Source organism: Colius striatus, chromosome 13 (genome assembly GCF_028858725.1).
Source record: "Colius striatus isolate bColStr4 chromosome 13, bColStr4.1.hap1, whole genome shotgun sequence".
In the NCBI taxonomy this organism is placed as follows: Eukaryota; Metazoa; Chordata; class Aves; order Coliiformes; family Coliidae; genus Colius; species Colius striatus.
In genome coordinates this window covers 15,803,892-15,824,066 of record NC_084771.1, presented here as the reverse complement: position 1 = coordinate 15,824,066, position 20,175 = coordinate 15,803,892, and the positions used below count along the sequence as shown (strand labels likewise).

Below are 20,175 nucleotides of genomic sequence, written 5' to 3'. Positions count from 1 at the left end.
AAAAAATTACTAAAAAGATTTAGCATTTTCTGCAGTATTTTGATGCTTGTGAGAAGCTTCCTGAAAGGAAAAGGACATCGAAACTCATTTAATCTAAGGAACTTACTGGGAAAAAGAAAGAATGAAAAGAAAAAAAAAAAGAAAAAACATCATAACTTCTGATAAGAATTCACGTACAATCACGAATGACATATATACAGCATCTCCAATACACTCCCTAGAGCATACATATTCACTGAATTTGTCCATTTCAGATGATTGTAATGCCTGCATGCTTTCTTTAAGTGATCCCACTAACATTTTAGTATTTTTGTTAATAACTGAAGTATAATTCCAGATATCTTACAAATGTTGATGACTTGTTGCTTCTATTGGTTATTCTGTGTTATTGCTGTCTATTGACTGTCTATTGACAAAACCTATTTCTTCTGCTATTAGCAGTTTTAACTTAGAAGTTCAGAGGTTCTTCAGATTATTTCTAATTTTGTTGCTAACGTTTCTGGTGTGAACATTCATGATGACAAGATATACTGTAGAATCACAGGGTAATTTAGGTCGGAGAGAGATGCTAAGAGGGCCATTGAGTTTTATATCCTTCTAAAACAGGACTAGTGCAGAGATTAGTTCAAGCTATGTGGGACCATGTCCAACAGAGTTATCTCCATGAGTCAAGATACAACCATGGGAGACTGTATCAAAAGCATTGACAGTGGTTGTCACTCTGGCATTAGCTTCACTGCATCCACAGAGACAGTTATTTCATTATAGAAAGCTGTCATGTTGAAGAGGCACAATTTGACCTTGATAACGCCAATATGACTGTTTCCAGTCACTTTCTTGTCCTATATATACCTGGAAATGGCTTCCAGAAGGAATTACTCTGTGATCTTCCTTGAAAAAAGAGGCAGTGCTTACTGTTATGTAGTTCACTGAGCTTTCTTCACTCATTTGAAGATAATATTTGCCTTTTCTAGGCATTGGAAATGTCTTTTTTGTCCCACAACTTATTGATAAAATAGAGGCCTTGCAAGAGCCATCAATGAATTGCTGATGCCATCAGCAAGACAGTGATGGCAACGTCTGGGGTGAAGACAGCCCAGATTACCTCAGCCTCTTCTTTGATTTTAGGTTCTATTCTTCACTCAGCATCAGACATTTCTCTTGATCATCTTTTATCTGTCTTTGTAGCTATAAAATCCTTTCCTTTTGTTTTTTGCATCACTTGTCAGCTTTATTTCCATCTGAGCTTTGACTTTCTTAATTACTTCCCTTCCTGGGCAGTTTTTCTCCTGGATAGTAGAGCTATCCTTCTACCCTTCTGTGTTTCTGTTCTGTTCTCTGTCAGGAGTTCCCTGTTCAGCCAAGCTGGTGCCTGCGTCATCTCCTCAGCCTCCAACATGACAGGACAGGTGACTGCTGTGCTTTGAGAAGGTTTCTCTTGAGAGTCATTTACAAGCAATTAATGCTTTACATATACGTTGTGTTTTAATGGAAACTACAATGTGTATAGCTTTAGATAACTGACCCTTGTGAGCACGTAGAATTCAACACATCCCTTCAGATAATCTTCAGTTGTCTTCTGTTACCTTTGTACAACAGCTATCGATTGATTTCTCTGTTCTCAGCCTGTGATTCTGCATATTTTTCTGCAAGAATACTGATTAAACAGGTTGATTGTAATGACAGTTTTTCTTTCTTTCATTTGCAACCAGTGATAACAGTCTGTTCATATACTCATGCAGTTCAACTAGTATATTTGAAAAAGATGGAATGTATATGAATGTTCTTAAAGCTGAATCTGAAAGAATTAAAAAAAAATTCTGAATGGCACATCCCCAGGTCACAGAGAAAGTTCTCTCTGTGTATTTGTATGTGTACACATGTATTGGAGCTTGATATATGTTTGTCTTATAAGGTTCATATCAAGCTATTTTCATGTTTAAGAAAAGAGTTTATCTTTTGAAAACTCACATTAAAGACTAGACAATTGTTAAAGTGCCATGCATCAAATGGAAAATAACACCTGTTTTATTACTTGAAATAGAAAAATACATGCATGCATCATCTCTTGTAATTGCTTGCCTTTTACAAGTTGGACAGAAATAGTACTAAATAAATGCACCTCCATGTTATCTAAGCATCCAGAAGTTGTTAAGCTGACTGACAAGATGTAGAGTTTGAGAAAAACATTTTCTGGAACAGTCAGTGTTATTTTTTCATCCTTCATTCTTCTGATCAAAACGTATTAGCAATACAGTGATATTCCTTTGGGTCCAGTAGTTTCTCTTTAAGTTACTTTCCAACAACATTTTCCATATAAATAAGCTGTTATTCTGTTATCCCAAAACAACAAAAGAAAAGGAAATTGTAAGTAGACAGTGTAGACTGATGCAGTAACTGACCTTTCTCAGTTTCTTTGTGAGCCATATTGATTGCTGCTGGAATCTGTTCCTATGCTGTCCCTAGCAATAGACAATTAGTACAGAAATTGACTTATTTGTGGACATTTTGTTATTTCCTATTTTATGTCTTTGAAACTGTTCAGATACCAAATTTCCACTGAAGTACTAAATTAATCTGCTGCACTTAACATCTGTCTATCTTCTTGTGGGAGAAAATAAATATTTAGGAGAGGAAAAAGCACTGTGGAGTTAGGAATTCATAGGCTTAGTGATACCAGTAAACTGCCCATCATATGACAGCAAATAGCCAAATAAGCCTACAGCACCTCTCACCCATCATCTAACCAAATATTCCTTGTGAGCCATTTAATTTCATTGAGCTGGATCTGGAGATGCAGATAGAAGAAACAGAGTTCATGTATTTATTATTCTATGTCTGCTCCCATTTTATCCACAAGCTTCTCTAACCATTTTTTCAGGAAACAATTCCAGCCAAGTGTGTAGTGAGACAAGAAAATAAAGCTTGCATCACTTTACTCCTCTAGCTCATACAGTTAAAAATCTCACTCGTGGTCCCCTCACTGCTATACTACTTCTTACTCTTTTTTGTTTGATTTTTTTTTTAAATATTAAGATTGTTAAGAATATTGAAACATTTAAAGTGACCTTTTAAATCATTTTATCCTGTTACTTGTCACGTCTATTTACTCCTTTTGCTTTTGTGCTTAAGTATACTCCATTTGTACTTAGGTGTACTGCATTGCATTGAAGACCTACCACAAGAAATAAGTGAAGCACTTCAACATGACTTTCTTTTGCAAAGCAAACATGATTCAAAAGCAAGCCTGGAGGGGGGGAAAGTAAAAAGTTTTTATTCTTCTCTTAAAACCGCCAATTACAGAGAAAGTTAATAAAAAGTAACAGTAAAGGGATTTGGGTTTGTTTAGTTGTTTTATTCTCTTTGCTGTTTAAATAGTAGATCCACAGAATAGTAATAAGCTTTTTATAATTAGGACTATTTTAAAGAAGAAATGGTTTTTAATTTTATTGATTTAGTCCTTTCTTCCATTGAAAGTAAACACAAATTTCTGTTGCCCTTGAGGACAATTGCAACCTAGTATATTTTGGTTTTATATAGTTTCAGGCTCTTATCAAGTAATGATTAATCAGTTGCCTGAAGCAAGATGCCAATTTGTTCTTTTCTGTTTTGATTCTTCACTTTAACCTACTGTCTCACATAGTTTGTATCAAATGATCTGAAATATTTTTAATCTGTCACTTTGAGAATGTTTGTTTCTGTTGATACTGGAATATTCAAAAATATCCACCAAATCTGTCATGCTTACATTTGCAAATAGATATAAACTTCCTTTTAATCATATTGTGGGCTTCATGGGAGTTGTATGAAATACTTCAGCATTAGATAGGATTTTTTTTTCATACAGATCTTAAATAATTCAGATTTAGTTCTCTCTGTGTGCTCCTAATTTTACGCACATAGTCTTAAAGGTGAATTTCAAGTCTAAAAAACTAATGTTGTAATAATGCTTGCAAGAATAGTTGGACAAAATTTGAAGCAATAACAGACATTCATGAGCAGAGAACCGTTTTCTTTCAGCAAAGTGAATTTTTTATGTCTGGTAGACAGTTTTTTCTGAGGCTACAGCTTCATCCCTCACAGTTGTGTAAATGGAGCTTTTTGAATAAGAAATTAAATCCTTAAATAACATTATAAACATACTTAAAGAAAAAGATTTGTAGTCTAATATAAATAAATATTTAAGCAAATGTGAGTAACTCACCAGCTGCAATACAAGAGATGGGTCCTTGTGAAAGACCTATGAAATAACCTGTCTTTTCACTACTGATTGATGTTACCATGTGTCTGGAATCTTTTACAGTAATCCTATAATGCAAGATCCAGAAGATAAAAATATCCCCAAAATGTAGCGACATATTAAATGATCCATAAACTAAATACATTGATCAACCACTGGCCTGATCTTTCAGGATTTTATAAAATTCCTGCTCTGTACCAGATCAGAAACACACTATCTGTTTTATTGCCTTCAATAGAAAAAAGTTTCATCACAGTGGATTCAACATCTTGAGTATAAATGTACCTGTAAACCTTCTCTGCTTTCTAATATTTATTTATTTTTATTTGTTTCAAACTAAATTTCAAGCTCCATGACACACACATTTTTTTTCTGTGTCTTTTTTGAAATGTCCCTTGAATACAACAGGTCACTAGCCACAATAATATAAATCACTGGATGTACAACACAAAAATAATACACAATAAACATATTATTTACTATGAAGTGTGCTACATAGTCGAGCTAAATTCCCAGCTTTCAAATTCATAAATTGAGTTTGTAATCCAGGGGTGCTTTAAAAGAAAGACTGTATTTATTTGTTGTTTTCCTGGTTATTTTTCTGGGAATACAGTTTCTTCCTTCTGCCTAAAAAGTAACAGTTCTTTAATGCAGTCTGAAAGGTAACAGTTTCTAGCTAGCAGGGAGCTATGAAAAAATAAAGAGTAATGAGCAAGAAGTATTTTCTCCAGCAAAATTTCCCAAGAGATAGTATCAAAAGCAAAACATTGTCTTTATTAACAGGCAGTATATATAGCAAGCCCTTCCTTCTCCTGCCCCAAAACCCCACCAAACACTTGTTTATAAGCTCTCTAAATGCTCATTTGAGTGTATACATCCAGCTAGTGTTGAGATTTTTTTTTTAATCATGATATTCAACAAACCAAGAGTTAAGTATAGACTAGCAGAGTTTGTAAGTAATGGAATGCAATGGAATGAGAAGCAAACGAATTCAAAGAGGACTGGTAACTCATGAACTTTATTAGCAACCTGTTAGTACTGCTAGATAAGTAGCTACTTTATTGATTATATAAAAAGTAAGGATAACATTTCTCCAGGAAGAGATCCAAAATATGTAAAAATAAATATCAGAAGTTAAGATGGATTACAGTACACTGCATTTACACGCACTTAAAGATAGACAAGTGTAGAAGTGATAGCATAGATGGGATTAGGATTTGTTTCCAACAAGTCTAACTTGTTTCTGTGCTTGTGGATGGAGTAAAAGGAATGGATGTCATGTTTCGTGGTAGGGATGCTTTTGATTAAGCAATATTTTCAGAAGTAATATGGGAAAACATGGTCTAGAGGAAACTATGCAGTTAAGTTTCCTAATCTTGAAAAGGAAGAGGATTGAAAACATTTCTTCAGAATTTTCCATTTGATAGTTTTAAACTCTCTCTACTTGGTTCTCATGTCAGTGAGTCCAACTCCTTAATGTCATTATTCCCAGACATTATTTTGGAAGCTTATATTATTTTAATAAGGATTTTGAGTCTTCATTCCACTCTGGAGAGCAGGTATAGTTTGGGATTTTGACTGTCGCAATTGTCAAAAGATGTGAATGTCACCCAGATGCTGAAAACCTCTTGTAAACGAGCAGGCTTCATTACCCACTCTAAGTGACTCCCTTTGGCAAGATTCTAAGTCTAAAAGAGACCCTTCCATAGGAGATACAAGCATCTGTAGCCTAAAAGTGTCGGTACCTTAGTGATTTCTTTTATGGATTATATGAAAACCTCCGTGGGGATGTTTCATACAGTCTTATCCTCATCATTCTGTTTGTTCATGTATCTTATTAAGATAATTTGATAATTCGAATCCATATTTGTCTTAATTATGACTTCAGATTGATCACTGCATTATTGCATCTTCAATTAGCTTGCTGATGTTGTAGTAAATTACAGCTCATTCACTTCCTTAAGTTCAAATTTGCTTGCTTATCACGTTTAGAAAAATCCAAAGCAGGCTAATAGAATTGGATTATTCTGTCAAAATATAATATGAAGCATGAAATGGAAAGTGTAAGAAACCTCAAGGAAGAGATTGCAGATGAATAAGTATATCCCTTCAATGATGGGTTTCTTTCACATTTATCATTTGTGTGGAGTGCAATGCTACACAACCTTAGATTTACCTTGGAGTAAATTTTTATTAAAGAATCTAAAGGATTGTGCTAGCACAATGATGAAATTTGTCTCTTCCTTGATCCAGAAGTTTCATTTTTTGAACAAAACAGTAATTAACTTGCTGTGGGCCTTAGTTTCTTTGCTCACATTATACTCAAAACAGATAACATTTGTTTACTGGGTTTTCTTTGAGGTTTTTTTTTTGTAATTACATTAATACAGAGTTGTTACTATGTGTGTGTTTCAGCTCTCTTGTCTCTCACAGGAGTAATCTGAATTAGGCATATGTATTTATTCTGAGATATATATATATATATATATATATATAAATACTGATTTAAAGGAAGTATTAAAACAATCTCAAACTCTTCCCGCTACCTGAAAGTCCAACTGCAGCTACAGTTGCCAAAAATCTTAGTCTGTAATGGCATGCTAAAGACAAGTCATGTCAAATGTGATGGCCCTGATGCACGAATCATGGGGCAGTATCCCAAACATTGTCTTTTCTACTTACTGTTTCATGACCACCCATCAGGAAATTCAATTTATCTGTTCTTCTTTAATACCAGCTCGTTGCATCTCTTTTTGATTATTTTCATGAGGATAACAATCTATTTGAGTATGTTATCCTCCAAGGAATACTCATGGAAGATCTTTCTTTTACATGTAAACTGATTGCTCAATCTGCTTTATTTTAATGTTATTTCTGTAGATTAATTTCCAGTTAATCTGAGCTTGTCATTCCTAATGAGTTATGACTGGAAGAGATTTTTTTTTTCCCTGATGGAACTTCAGTTCACATATTTTGCAGTTGCAAGGCAAATTTAGGGAAGGCCTGAGGGATCACAGGCAGCCCTCATTATTGGTGCATGACCGCTTTGTAGTGAACTGCATCTTTAATATCCAAGGAGATTTGAGCATTACAGTTTGTTTTCTTCTTGTTTTTAATAATTTACCTTTGAGAGTCTATTTACAACCATGGTGGTGTGCGAATATCTGTTTCTCTGTCAAAACTTAAGATATGTACAGAATGCAAGAGGTACATAAATTTTTTATTTGCTGCTTAAGGAAGGTGTCTATAAACTGACAGTCCTCAGTACAAGAGCCTTACTTCAATGAATCCTGGTAAACACAAGAGGGAACATCAAGCTATGCACCCCTTCAGCTAGCTTCTTTAACAAGAGATAATCCTTGCTGAATCTATTTCTTTGCTGGGAGAGACAATAGTTTAATAAAAACAAAACTAAAAACAAAACCAAAACAAACTCAGGCTTTCTCTAACTTTTAATTTGCAGTTGAATTAAGCTAAACTGCATGCTCTTAGACATCAACCAAACATTCAGAGGGTCAAGAATAACACAACAAAAAGGGAATTGTATACGTTAAGAAACTTGTCAGATTCACTTCATAGTGATTGCAGATTTTGCTCATACTTAAGTGTTTTGAGAAGACGGTACCTAGATGAACAACTTTCAAAATATCTTCTAAAGCTGTTGGGAAAGCATTTATTTTAATTATGGATTACTTCTTGCTTTTTGACATTTCTCTGACTAGCAGCTGTTAGTTTTGTTTTATACTTCAGTTAGGGAATAAATACAGTTGTGCAGTGTACACCTATGAACACTACTAAGTACTTGCTTGCTGTTGAGTTCCATTGCAGTAAAAAAACTGCTGATAACCCAAAGTATCACTGTTCTGTATTAGCAGTAGTCCACTGAAACTCAGGAGTCTGGAAGAGAATAGATATAGAGAAGTATACCAAGAAGAGATGAACACATGAGAAGATGTCCTGATTTCATTTAACCTAAGGCTTTAGATTGATGAGGCCCAAGTAAGACTGTGGTAAGGCAGGTGCAGAATTATGTCACCTTTAGATTTGAAATTGTTAGACTTGTCCACAGTCTAGAGGTCTAGAAAGTGAGGAAATAGGATATAATGAAGTCATTGAAGTTGCATGAGAGAGAAGATTAATCGTTTGCAGCAAAACTGTGAAAAATAAAACTTAAAGGATTGGTGGTATAATTCGGGCAGGGCAATTAATGCAGAAACTACATTCTATCTGGGTCAAAATTATATTTACTTTTAGAGTAATCTTCAATCAGCTTTGAAATACCATGATCAAATTTTTAGTGATATTAATTAAAATATAAAGTAAGTTTATAAATACAGACAAATACATATATTTAATTTGCTTTCAAACAACTTGAAAACAATTGGGAATATATTCTTGCAACTAATTTCTTTCAGGCTTTCATCCAACTCTGGCTAAATGTACAGTAGTAACATTTAAAAATATGAAATGGTTAAGAGATGGATTGCCTGATGGAGAGTAACAATGAATGTATATATTCTTGGTGGTTTGGTTCTGAGATATTTATGAAGGAAACGGATTGCATGCATGGGGATTCGAACAGATCATCCCATTCCTTTTTCACACTATTCATTTGGAATTGATATATAGATGAAAAGAACGTATGTCAAATTTCAAGGAACGTGGCACAAAATTATTTGGGTGAGTAGGAGATTGAAGAGTATTGAGGATGCTAGGAGTGAATCCACTGAAAAATAATCAGAAATACCAAAGCTGTTACCAAGCAGTTACTGGAGTACTACAGCAAAGTTAAGAGTGAATAAGACACTCTTTTCCTATTAAGTAACTCTTTTGTGTTGCTTTGAAAGTGTGTCTTAAGCTGTATGTGTGCTGTGCTACGTTGCACTCGTAATTCTGAAACAGCCAGTCTAGGGCCCAAGGGCTCTGAGACATGTTGGTGTGATGCCCTGCTGGAGTTTTTTTCTTATGCTTTGTAGAGTGCCCTGTTTGACCACTGCAGGAAGCGCTGGGTGTTCATGCCCTTCTGCTGCAATCTGTAGTTGTGTTAGTTACAGGTTATTTTGAAAAAGCTGTGTTATTTCAGGTAATAGCTTAGTGAATTTTTTCTTGCTGTCTCGGACTCTTCCTTTATGGTCTCTGGAAAGAGACTATATGTGGTAATATCAAAACATTTACAGCCTAGAAGAAAATCAAATACTAGGAAATGTGCATTTTGAAAAATAGTGGACCCCTCTGTGCTTCCTGTGCTGCATTTTCTGTTTTACTTCCTTTTGTTTGCATGTAGATACTCATGTAAATGATGGGATGGGTGTAGATAGATGGGCACAGTCACTCTCAGACACAGCTATCAGTATTTTGTTATCTTACTGATCTTCTGGAAGATTAAACCTTTACTTTGAATGTTTTTTGTTTGAATCATAGGTAGCCAGCATATTGTATGAACTACAATCTATATTTTCATATAATTTTGCTTTAGCTAGGACTCCAAGAGTCTGGCTCAAAGTGCGTTGTCAGATACAATAATTTTAGAGTTTGTTTAGTTCAGTCTACTGTAGTCTTCCTGTTAGAAAATGTGACAGGATCTATGATCTAATCATAGTATGTCAATGGCTAGTGGGCTACTAGTTCAGCCATGACAGTTCTTATTTACTTTCCCTTATAAGATTGTGGGCATTTGCTTTCATTACAGCCTGTGAAGTTGCAGTAAAATGAAATCTCTGTCAAATGTGATTGAATGGGCAGAGACAGAACTGTCCAAAAACAGAAACAATAAAACATTGATTTTTCTCTTTTAATTCTCTTTTCTTTTTCCTGAAAAAAAGAGGTGTTTCTCAGTCAGATGGGTTATGAGATGGTACAGTAAATGCAGGTCCTGGTCCAGTTTTCAAGTGCATCCACAAGTAACATCACGAGTAACTGTATCCAAGATCTCTGCAAAACAGTATCATCTACTAAGTGCTACATGTAGCATTTTTCCTCAGTAAACACTTGAAATGGTGTATGCGGACTGAAATATGTGTCCTTTGCGTGAGTGAATATTTATTTGGGGGCATTTGGCATCCTGATTACCAAATACTGATAGAATTTATATAAATCTTAAGACTTAAATTTGGAAGTGACAGTTGTTGTCCATAGTTTTTTCCTAGAATCTATACAGTAAGGTGAATAGTTACCTCCATGTATAAACATTTGAAATGTCATTTCTATGGAATATAGAAAACTGTGTAATTTGAGTCTGCCCCAAGTCTCTTAAGAAAATTTTACTTGTGGCATGATAACTGAAACTTTGCCTCAGATATTTAGAAAGACCTCCACAAAGCAATCTTCTTCTTTGTATTTGTATACATATATTATTTTTCCTAGTTTTTAAGGCATGGTTAAATTGTATAGGAAATATACTGTTACATGAAAACCGTTTTTCTGTTGCCTGTGCTTAGCCAGTATTGGCTGTTCAGCTCTTAAGCTGAAGCATCATTAATGAGCATTTCCTGTGATAGTTCTGGACCTTTCTTTATCCATTATCTTCTTTACCGTTGTTACTGCTTGTTGGACAAAATGTGTTGGGATTTCCACAATCACCTGAAGGCCAGATCTACAGTACTTGTAGGCAGAGGATGTTAACATTCTATGAGTTGGGAGAGGAAAGGGAGCGATGCATTTGTAGCTGTTGTACATACAATTAAGAATATTATCCCTAACATTTATCATGTCTATCTGTGGCACAAAATGAAATTCTATCATGATGGATTTAATTGAATTCCTTAATCTTATTCTGCCCCCATGCTGTTGAGGAGGGTAACAGACTGGCTAGGTGGGGGTCTGGCATCCAGAATGATCAGTCCACTACAGCAAGAAATAGAGATTCTTGTCCTTTGGAAATGGAGGATGTCTTCTAGACCAGTTGCAGGCAAGATGATGCACAGTGGTTGGTTGTTTTTAATTTGGTAGCTGTGTAACCTCTTGACACAGAGACTTTAGAATTGGAGTTTTCATCTATAAATTCAACTGTTTTTCATTAGTTTTAATATGTTTTTTACATTTCAGTGATCCAGACTGCTTTGACTAGTTCAACAAAAATAGTTAAGAAATTGTAGCTAAAATTTTACTAAGAGTTATAGTTTCTTATAATTCTATTGTGGTGGAAACTTGGGTACATCCTCACCCTCTCAAAAGCAAGATAAAGGTTTAATTGAGACTTACTTTCATAACAGAAAAAAAAATATAAACATGATGCTGATGAAAAATATGGAACTTTTTCATTCACTATAAAGCTATTTCAGTTTTCATTCTTCTGATTATCTGACAATGCTACTGTGTAAAAATAGTATATTAAATTATGTTCTCTTTAAGCTTTCTGAAGGTGCTTGGAGTAGTAGCCATAAATGCTGTATGTGCAAACAAGGTTATTTTTGTTATTTTGTCTGGCTTTACTCACTATATAAATGTCTATGTTCATTTTATCTAATTCAGGATGCAATAAAAGAAAACAACAAAAGAAGAGAAATGGAGGAGAAAATGAAGAGAGCCAAATTGGCAAAAGAAAAGGCTGAACAAGATAGACTGATGCGACAGAATAAGAAGTCACCATTGATTGATATGAACAAAGGTAAGACATCATTTTTAGTCAAAAGATTTGCTAAAAGAAAAAGTGAGAAGTAACAAACTGAAGACTATTCCTGAATGATATGAAAAATACTTGCTGTTTTGAAAGCTCAAAAAAAGGTTAACTTTCAGTGATCGTGTTAATTCTGTAACTGCCACTTAGGATGTGAGATGTTCCTTTCAAGGAGTTTTGTTGTGAATTATCGGCTTGTTTTCATTTGCAGCAGTTAATTGATTTTTTTAATATGGATTTACTTGCAAGAAGTAGTATCTTACTTTCTTTGTTGTTAATTTCATTCTGTAAACATCTCTATAATGAAGGTAGTGTGACAATTAACATTGTTCTTTTTGGGTTTGGAGGCTCCATGTTATAATGGATATTTTCCCAACAGTCCTATTAGGAGATGGTAAATCTAGTTGGGCTTGGAGTCTTAGTACGGAGTGACATTTCAGCATGATAAAAAACAATGTTGAGATTGTCAGCTATGAGAATATTCAATTTTGTATGAGACCACCCAAAGAGAGAGGAAAGTAAGAAAACAGGAGGAATCAGATGGTCCTCGTATTGATGCTCTGTAAATTTCCAGATGGTTGTAAAATCCAGGCTTTATTCTTTACCTCTTCGACTCCAGAAGATAAAACCGTACATTGGATTGTGAAAGAAGTTACTTGAGGCTGCAATTATTTGTTCAGGTTCTAATTATATGAGATTCAACAACGCCAAGTGCTGGGTCCTGCACTTGGGCCACAGCAACCCCAGGCAATACTACAGGCTTGGAGAGATGTGGCTGGAAAGCTGTCTGTCCAAGGGAAAAGGGCCTGGGGATGTTGATCGACAGCAGCTGATAATGAGCCAGCAACATACCAAGAAGGCCAATGTCATCTGGCTTGTATTAGAAACAGTGTGACCAGCAGGACAGAGGAAGTCAGCTGAGTCAGTGAGAGCACACCTGTCTACAGCTCTTAATTTCTTAAGCAGATCAGGAGTGGACCATGCCTAGCAGTGACGTAGATGCCTCAGTGTACTGATTTTTGCTGTCAACAGATACAACTAAAGATTAATTTTGCATTATATTTTTTTAATTGAAACTGCAAATATGACACTAAGTTATTTGAATATTTGTATGGGTTTTTTTCCAATTGTTAAAGATATTGCAATATCCATTGCACAAATTACAGCTCCATTGCCATGGCAGGAGGCAGGGGGATGGCTCCATCTCGACTGGATATCATAGCATGGGTATTCAATTAATTGTTTTGGCCAAATAACCATTTTTTTTTTCTTGATACATATGCTGCTGTATGCTCATTGCTGCTTATATAAACACTTGGTAAATTTGTCTAAGTGAATGTGACATGGAACACTTAGAGGAGAGAGGCAGATGTCCTCTCAAGCTGTCATTTTGACAAGGTGATTTTCACCCAAAGGGTGTTTTAACCAAACTTGCTTTCAGTTATTTCTCTGACTATATGTTCAAGAATAAAATTTTAATGCATTGCTACAATCTTTCAGGTCAGAGCAATAGGGTTCCTGCATTTTCTGGTCTTCTAGTGTATAGTTCTATAATAAGAATATTTTGCTCTTACCTGGTTTTGCAGATGCAACTTCTTTTTAGCCACTGGAGAATCCAGATTAGAATTAATTAGAAATAATTAAATATTACAATTAATATATTTTTCATGGTGTGTATGAGAGCAGCAAATTTCAGTGTGTCCAGAATCAAGAGCTGTCCTATATAATACATAGTTATGAAGTAGCCTCAGTGTTGACAGTATTTTAAAGACCAGGTTAATCCCTTTGGTGTTTTTGTGCTATGTAAACATTCTAAAATGTGTGAAGAGGAATGTAAAAATATAGACAAGCTCTCACTTGCGTATGAACTTTGACATGATTTACACAGGGCAGCATCATAGAAAATTACGTAATTCAAACAGGTGATGGTGACAAAACCAGCATACAACTTATCCCGCATTTACATTTCTCTTTGCCTAAAGAAAACTTCATTATATCAGTGTATGTTATTTTTGTAAATAAGCACGTTAGTACATACAGAAATGTTATGTGGTTCTTAGTTAAACAAGAATAGATGCTAAATGACACTGAGATCTTTTGAGCCTATGGTTTATCTTAAAGTCATGTTTTTTTATTGGAAGTTGTTTCTTCAGTTACAGTAAATGGATATAACATTATTTGTAATAAAGTTTTTGACACAAAGGAGAAGTTTTGGATAAAGGGGTGTGTAATAGCTTGAGTCAAAGGCAACTTTTGACTTTATATAAAAGCAAGATGATGGACAAGGCATTGTGTGGTGCTCAACTTAGGGAACATGTTTCAGCATTCCTGAAAAATATTAGATATTAGTATCCATCTAAAAGTGGTGGTAAAGACTGGTTGAAAATTCTAATTTACAAAGGTTAATAAAATTCTTGTCATGGATTGAATTTGGCTGAGTAGATTTTTATATTGTCATGGAATTCTACTCTTGCATTTATGTTTCTCAGAATAAATTTTAAACTTATTTCATATATCATTGATTTAAAACTACTCCTTAAACCATTTTATAGTGAGACATGATCTCTAAAATGAAAAAAATTAATACTTTTAATACATCTTTCCTGTTACATATTCCTGAACAACTCTCACTGTTGACTGTTGTGCAGCCAATCTGGTTGCAGTCAAAACCATAGTAACTGTTGTACTTGTTACTTCCAGGCAATCACCAGCTTCACCTCAGTTGTAGCTGTAGAGATTGGGAATATTTGCTTCTTTTTGGTGTTCTTGCATTGCTTTTATTTATGCATCTGTTTTTTATATTTCCTGGACTAGTAATGTACTTCCATGTGCCTTTTTTCCTGGTGAAATATGGAGACAGAAAGAATTAAATTACTTAACTGCACACCTAGAGATGTTAGTCATGAACTGCTCTTCCCCTCTATGGGAGAGGAATTGTGTAGGAAAAGGGCTTAACAGTCCCTTCTCTTTAGCATTCACTAGCTCTATGGAAAGAGAACATTCTTTATAGTTATTTTTCAGCAGTGTTTCCTATTTTTTGAGTACTGTAGCAGACTAGGCTATGATACATTTATAAGTCTTTCATGACTTCCATCTGACTTAACATCTGCAAAATTCTTGCAGCATTGCTTCCATGTGCATATCTGAACAAGAGAAAAAAAAATGAAGACAGCTTTCTAGAAGCTGAAAAGCATATAACAGCAATTCTGATGCAAATGTTATTTAATCAGAAACAGTTTTGCTCTTCATTATATCTGATTACTATGGCAATTAAAATCACCTTTTAACTACCAGTGTTAGGATAAAAGATAGAACGAGCTTCCTCAGTCCCAATTAGTATTGAATTAATTGTTTTGAAGACATATTAACATTTTCCCCTAATGCAGATGAAGATAATGCAAATGAGTTCTATGTAAGTGGTTGATGGATATTCCTACTTTCTCTTCTCAAGTACTCTTACATAAGAATTCAAAGCCATTTGTTTAAACTAGCATATACTTGTATCAGCAATAAGTCTGTTGTGTTTCCTTGAACTATTGTTGCACTTGCATTGACTTTTGTAACATACAATTCACGAAGTTTACTTTTACTACAGATTTCTAATGATTCTGTGCTTTCGTGACTGCTGTGTCTTCCTTCTGTGTCCTTCAGCATAAGCAGAAATCCATACCAAGTTTATCACAAGATATATTAATGTTTCATAAATGTTTCAGCCTTAATCCTTTGAATTTATATATTGGCTAGTGATTTCCTGGATTACCTGGAGTGATAAAACTTGAGTTTTATTTACATTCTATAGTTTATTAGTTTATGGTATGTCATGGATAGAGTGTAAGGCCTTCCCCTTCCTCAATAAGAGTTTCCAAGACTGGTTCCTTCCCTAAAATATTAGAACAATTCTTCAGCTATAAGCAATCTTTAGAAGAAAATTAGCAGACATACAATGACATAACTGAAAATTTGCTTAGTGTTGTAACTGAAATATGGCCTTCCAAGAGTAATAGAACTGGATTACAGATGCATTTAATTCTTTAGGTATCATATAGTAATTTTTCTTTCATTTTGTTCTGTGCAATCTTTTCCTTCCAACACAGAGGCAATGTCTACCCATTTGTTACTAAATGATCTACAATAAAGCATTATTTTTTAAGTTTAGTGAGTATCATCTTTGCAAGGGGCATAAGTCCATTCAGAATGAGGCCCCCAGGAGTAATACTGCTGCATTTCAATTAAACTGTAGCAGCAGTAATTTAGAAAAATAGTTAGACAAAACAGTAAAACTTATTGTCCTGGCTTAGCTGTAGCTTTCATATTGGGTGATGATTATTTTTTTACAGGAGAAGAAGCGTGAAGGCAAATTCTACTACGCTCTTTCATCTGGCTGGCAAAGCTGGTATAAAACCATTTTTGCTATGTGCCTGATTTACAGAAAAAATAAAAATAAATTGCAAAACTTGATGATACTATGACATTAATTAATTTGTGCTTTTTGTTGTTTTAGTATCATTCCTAATTAAGAGCTTGTTTTTGCTCTTAGATTAAACCTGAAAGAACTCAATCAAAATGTGATTTATTCCGTATCTTGAAATATCTATGTGAGAAATGATCTCTGTTGTGATTCCAGCCTGGAAGGTAACAAAGCACCAGGTAGCCACTCACTCACCTCCCCCACATACTCACAGCTCCTGTAGGGTGGTGGGAGCCTCAGTGAGATGGAAGGAGAAAAGATAACCAAAGGCCTTTTGGAGGGAGAAAAGGATTCATTGCCAGTTATCGTTCCAGGCAAAACAGATTCAACTTCAGAAAATAAGAACAGTTTAATCCACCACCGACTAGAAACATAACAGATGGAAAACAAAACCAGAGCAGGATGATGAGAAAAATATAGCAACTCCATTTAAGATCTCCTTCCCCTTACCTCTCCCTTTTTCGCAGGCTTAGCTCCCTGCTCCTAGTATCTCTACCTCCTCTCTATGAGCAGGTTGGGGGGTGGGGAATGGGGGATGCAGTCAGTCCATCACAAATAATGTCTGCCATCCCTTCCTCCTCAGAGGATGAGGACTCCTCACATTGTTCCCATGCTCCAACATGAATACCTTCCACGGGATAGAGTCCTTAACAAACCTCTCTGGCTTGAGTCCTTCCTAAGGGCTGCAGCTATGCACAAACTCCTCCCTGGGGGTCTCCTCTGCAGCAGCAGAACTCCAGGCACATTCTACTCCAATGCCTCCTCCCTGCAGGGTCTTAACCCTCTCTGGACACAGCCACCTCCTCTGGCATGGGCTCCTCCATGAGCCGCAGGATCAACTTTGCCATAACTATCCATGGGTTGCAGGGAGTCAGCTTACTGTCTCACACAGGGTGCAGGAGAGTCTCTGCTCTGGCACACCTCCCTGTCTCTTCCGTCACTGACTTTAGGCTCTGCATGGTTGCTTCTCTCTCATCCCACTGCTTCTACCACCTCCAACTCTTCCTCTCCAGCTTTCTCTACTCAAAAAGCGATTGCAGTGGCTCCCAGTGGTGGGGTCTGACTTAGAACCAGGGAAAGTTTTGAGCAACTTCTGACAGGGGAGGGGCCACCATTGCAGTTGCTCCTCCATTAACAGAAATGGCTGCACAGAAATCCAGTTCAGATGTGTGGTGGCTTGAGGAAAGATTTGCCACCCAGTGGTGACAGAGAAGCTTCCCAGGGACCAGAGGAGGTTGTGCAAAATCTGCTGCAGGTGAGAAAATCAATGAAATGTTTGAACCCAGGTGCAAAACCAATGACAGCTCTGCAACAGTAAGGGGCAGAGCTAATTAAAAATCCCTTTTATTTCTCTTCCATTTCCAAAAATAGAAGGGACAATGTTTTTTTTTATCATCAGTAGACTCTTGAGTGTTCTACAGTTAATTCCATGCCTCCTATGGTTCAACAGGAGGAAGAGAAAGTAAATAAAAGCTATGGCAATAAGAGGCTGAGGGGTTTATGTGCTGAGTCACATGGTTGTGATTGGCAGTTGTATAGAATATAGTATAATATTGTCTGTACAAGGTAGACAATGTTTTACAAAGGGGTTTTACATACATTATCAATAGCTTGCTGCACTGTCTCTGTAATGAGCATCTATTCTTCATACACAGAAGAAAAACAGATGCTGATATTTCAAAAGTTATCCTTGTACAGCATAGTTTTAAGTTTGAACTTTTATTTCAATGTGTAAACACATTCCTGCTGAAGTAGACCTTGACCATGGTGACATTTTCTAAAAAAAGAAAAAGTGTGAGCATTTCAAAAAATGTTTTTAATAACTCACTAGTATAGCAAAGCACATATTTTCTTATTCCATTAACTTTATGTAAGCCTCAGATCAGATTATCATAAACGGTGAGCTTAATTGGTATGTAAGCAAGGACTTACCTTGTTTTGTAAACTGATGTGAGGTATAGGTTCACTTACCAGTCACACCGTCCTAACTTATTCTCTTTTAGTTAAAAAGAAAATAACAGTCATGAGACTGCATTCTAATGCAAAATGCTGACAAACTGTTTCCTGAAGATATTTATTACGGATGCAAAATGAATTTACCAAATCAATAAAATGCAAATATATGAGGATAAAAGAAAAACATACTTTGCAAAAGACACTGAAAATGGACTCTTTCAAGTGAATATATTGCATATAAAAATTATCCTATTGATTATGAATAAAAAAGTCTTATTTAAGAGTTTATAGAGGACACATAATAGACTTATGGAAGGTACAAGTTTGAAACAAAGCAGAATAGTGCAAGATGTGAAAAAAAGTGTCATTTTGAACCCATATGTAGAAGCATGGAGGTGGACAGCATGTGTTACCTAATGTGGTATTTGAGTGAACTCTTTCAGTAGTGGAAGAAACTTATGAAAAATTTCCTGGCAAGTTCCTGTAAACCTTTGCCAAATATTTAGTTTAGTTTATGGTTAGTATATTTAAAATAATGAATACAGGATATTGTGTGAAGTACTTGTGGATATTGCTTTTTCTAGAAAATTTGAGTCAGTACAATATATGAGTATTCTTGTACTCAGTGCAGACAAGTAAAAGGAAAGGCAGCAACATGCTGCTCAAAGACGAGCATATTCCCAGGGCCTCTTGGAGCCTTGGCTATGTGTGTGATCAGAAGAAACGAGGTAGATGGAAGGTGAGTCTCTATCTGGAGGCATTGAGCTGAGCTCTGTTGTGGCTTCAAGTGAACTGCAGTTTCTGGAATCCTAAGTCATTCAAATAGTTTTAAAAACCTAGGCTATTTTGCTATTCCATAGTGCTGCCACTGTTCTTGTGTTTAAGAAAAGCAGTAGTTATTGGAACTTTTTCTAAAATGTTCTAATCAAAAATAGCCTCAATTTTAGTGCAAACTGAAAAAGCAGTTATCATAAAAGCTCTGAAAAAGTCTGCTGGAAGGTGCTTATTCCTGCCTTTTTGATAAATGATAATATGCTAAAGGCTGAGGTAAAACTTTTTGCAAGAGAGGCCACAGAAGAAACTAAAGTTGGTCTCCCCAAGTTTCCAGTCCTTCCAATCTAAATCAGAATGTTACATTCTTGAGTCCCTTCTCTGAACGGTTTGAGCTGGGAAAAACGTGACTGTTCAGTGCATGGAAATACAACTGGCATTCGGAGGCAATGTTTAGATAAAACCTCACTTAAATCTACTCTTTGTATTCTGTAATGAGGGGAGAGTAAAGAAAGTTAAAATATCTCAATACACTGAAGAAAATAAAGGAGTAAAAGACTTTTAAAAATGGCTCATAAGAAGTGAGCTTGGCTTCAGAGAAATTATTGCTTGTCTTATTGAAGAAGGTAAGGACCTATTTTTAGGCCAATTTTGTACAATTGTTTAGAGGAGAAAAAAATTCCCAGGAAGTTGAAACCATCAGAGCCAGATACTACTGCAAGTTAAACATGCCTACTGAATCAGAGGCAACATAAGAAGTTAAGTATTCCCGTCTTTATGTAGAGTCAATTTCAACCAAGTTCTGTTTTTTTGTACGTTTATCATTCATGGTTCAGTGTAGTCTCCAAAACAGAGTACCACTGCCACATGTTTTCTAGTGTGATCTTTCAGCAGTGCTCTTCTAATTGCATGAATGGATTTAAAAGCTTCATTGACCACAGCAGACTAAACACATTTCAGTTTCCAATATGAAATTGTAGCAGCAGTAATTTAGACAAATAATTAGACAAGACAGTAAAACCTGTTGTCCTGGCTCAGCGTAGCTTTTATTGCTCCTCAGGACAGCAAAAGAATTATATCATACCTCTATATTTTTGTCAACTTCAATTTTTGTTTTAATCACAT

General features: G+C 35.5%; 1 protein-coding gene across 6 annotated transcripts in view; it reads left to right on the top strand.

Annotated features, from left to right (window-relative positions):
- Positions 1-20,175, top strand: part of DIAPH2 (diaphanous related formin 2) — a 195,117-nt gene that overhangs the window by 115,330 nt on the left and 59,612 nt on the right. For all 6 annotated transcript variants that reach the window (XM_062006303.1, XM_062006302.1, XM_062006299.1 and 3 more), the window contains one exon: positions 11,711-11,846. In XM_062006303.1, the coding sequence (XP_061862287.1) occupies positions 11,711-11,846 (136 nt within the window). The remainder of the gene's footprint in view (positions 1-11,710; positions 11,847-20,175) is intronic.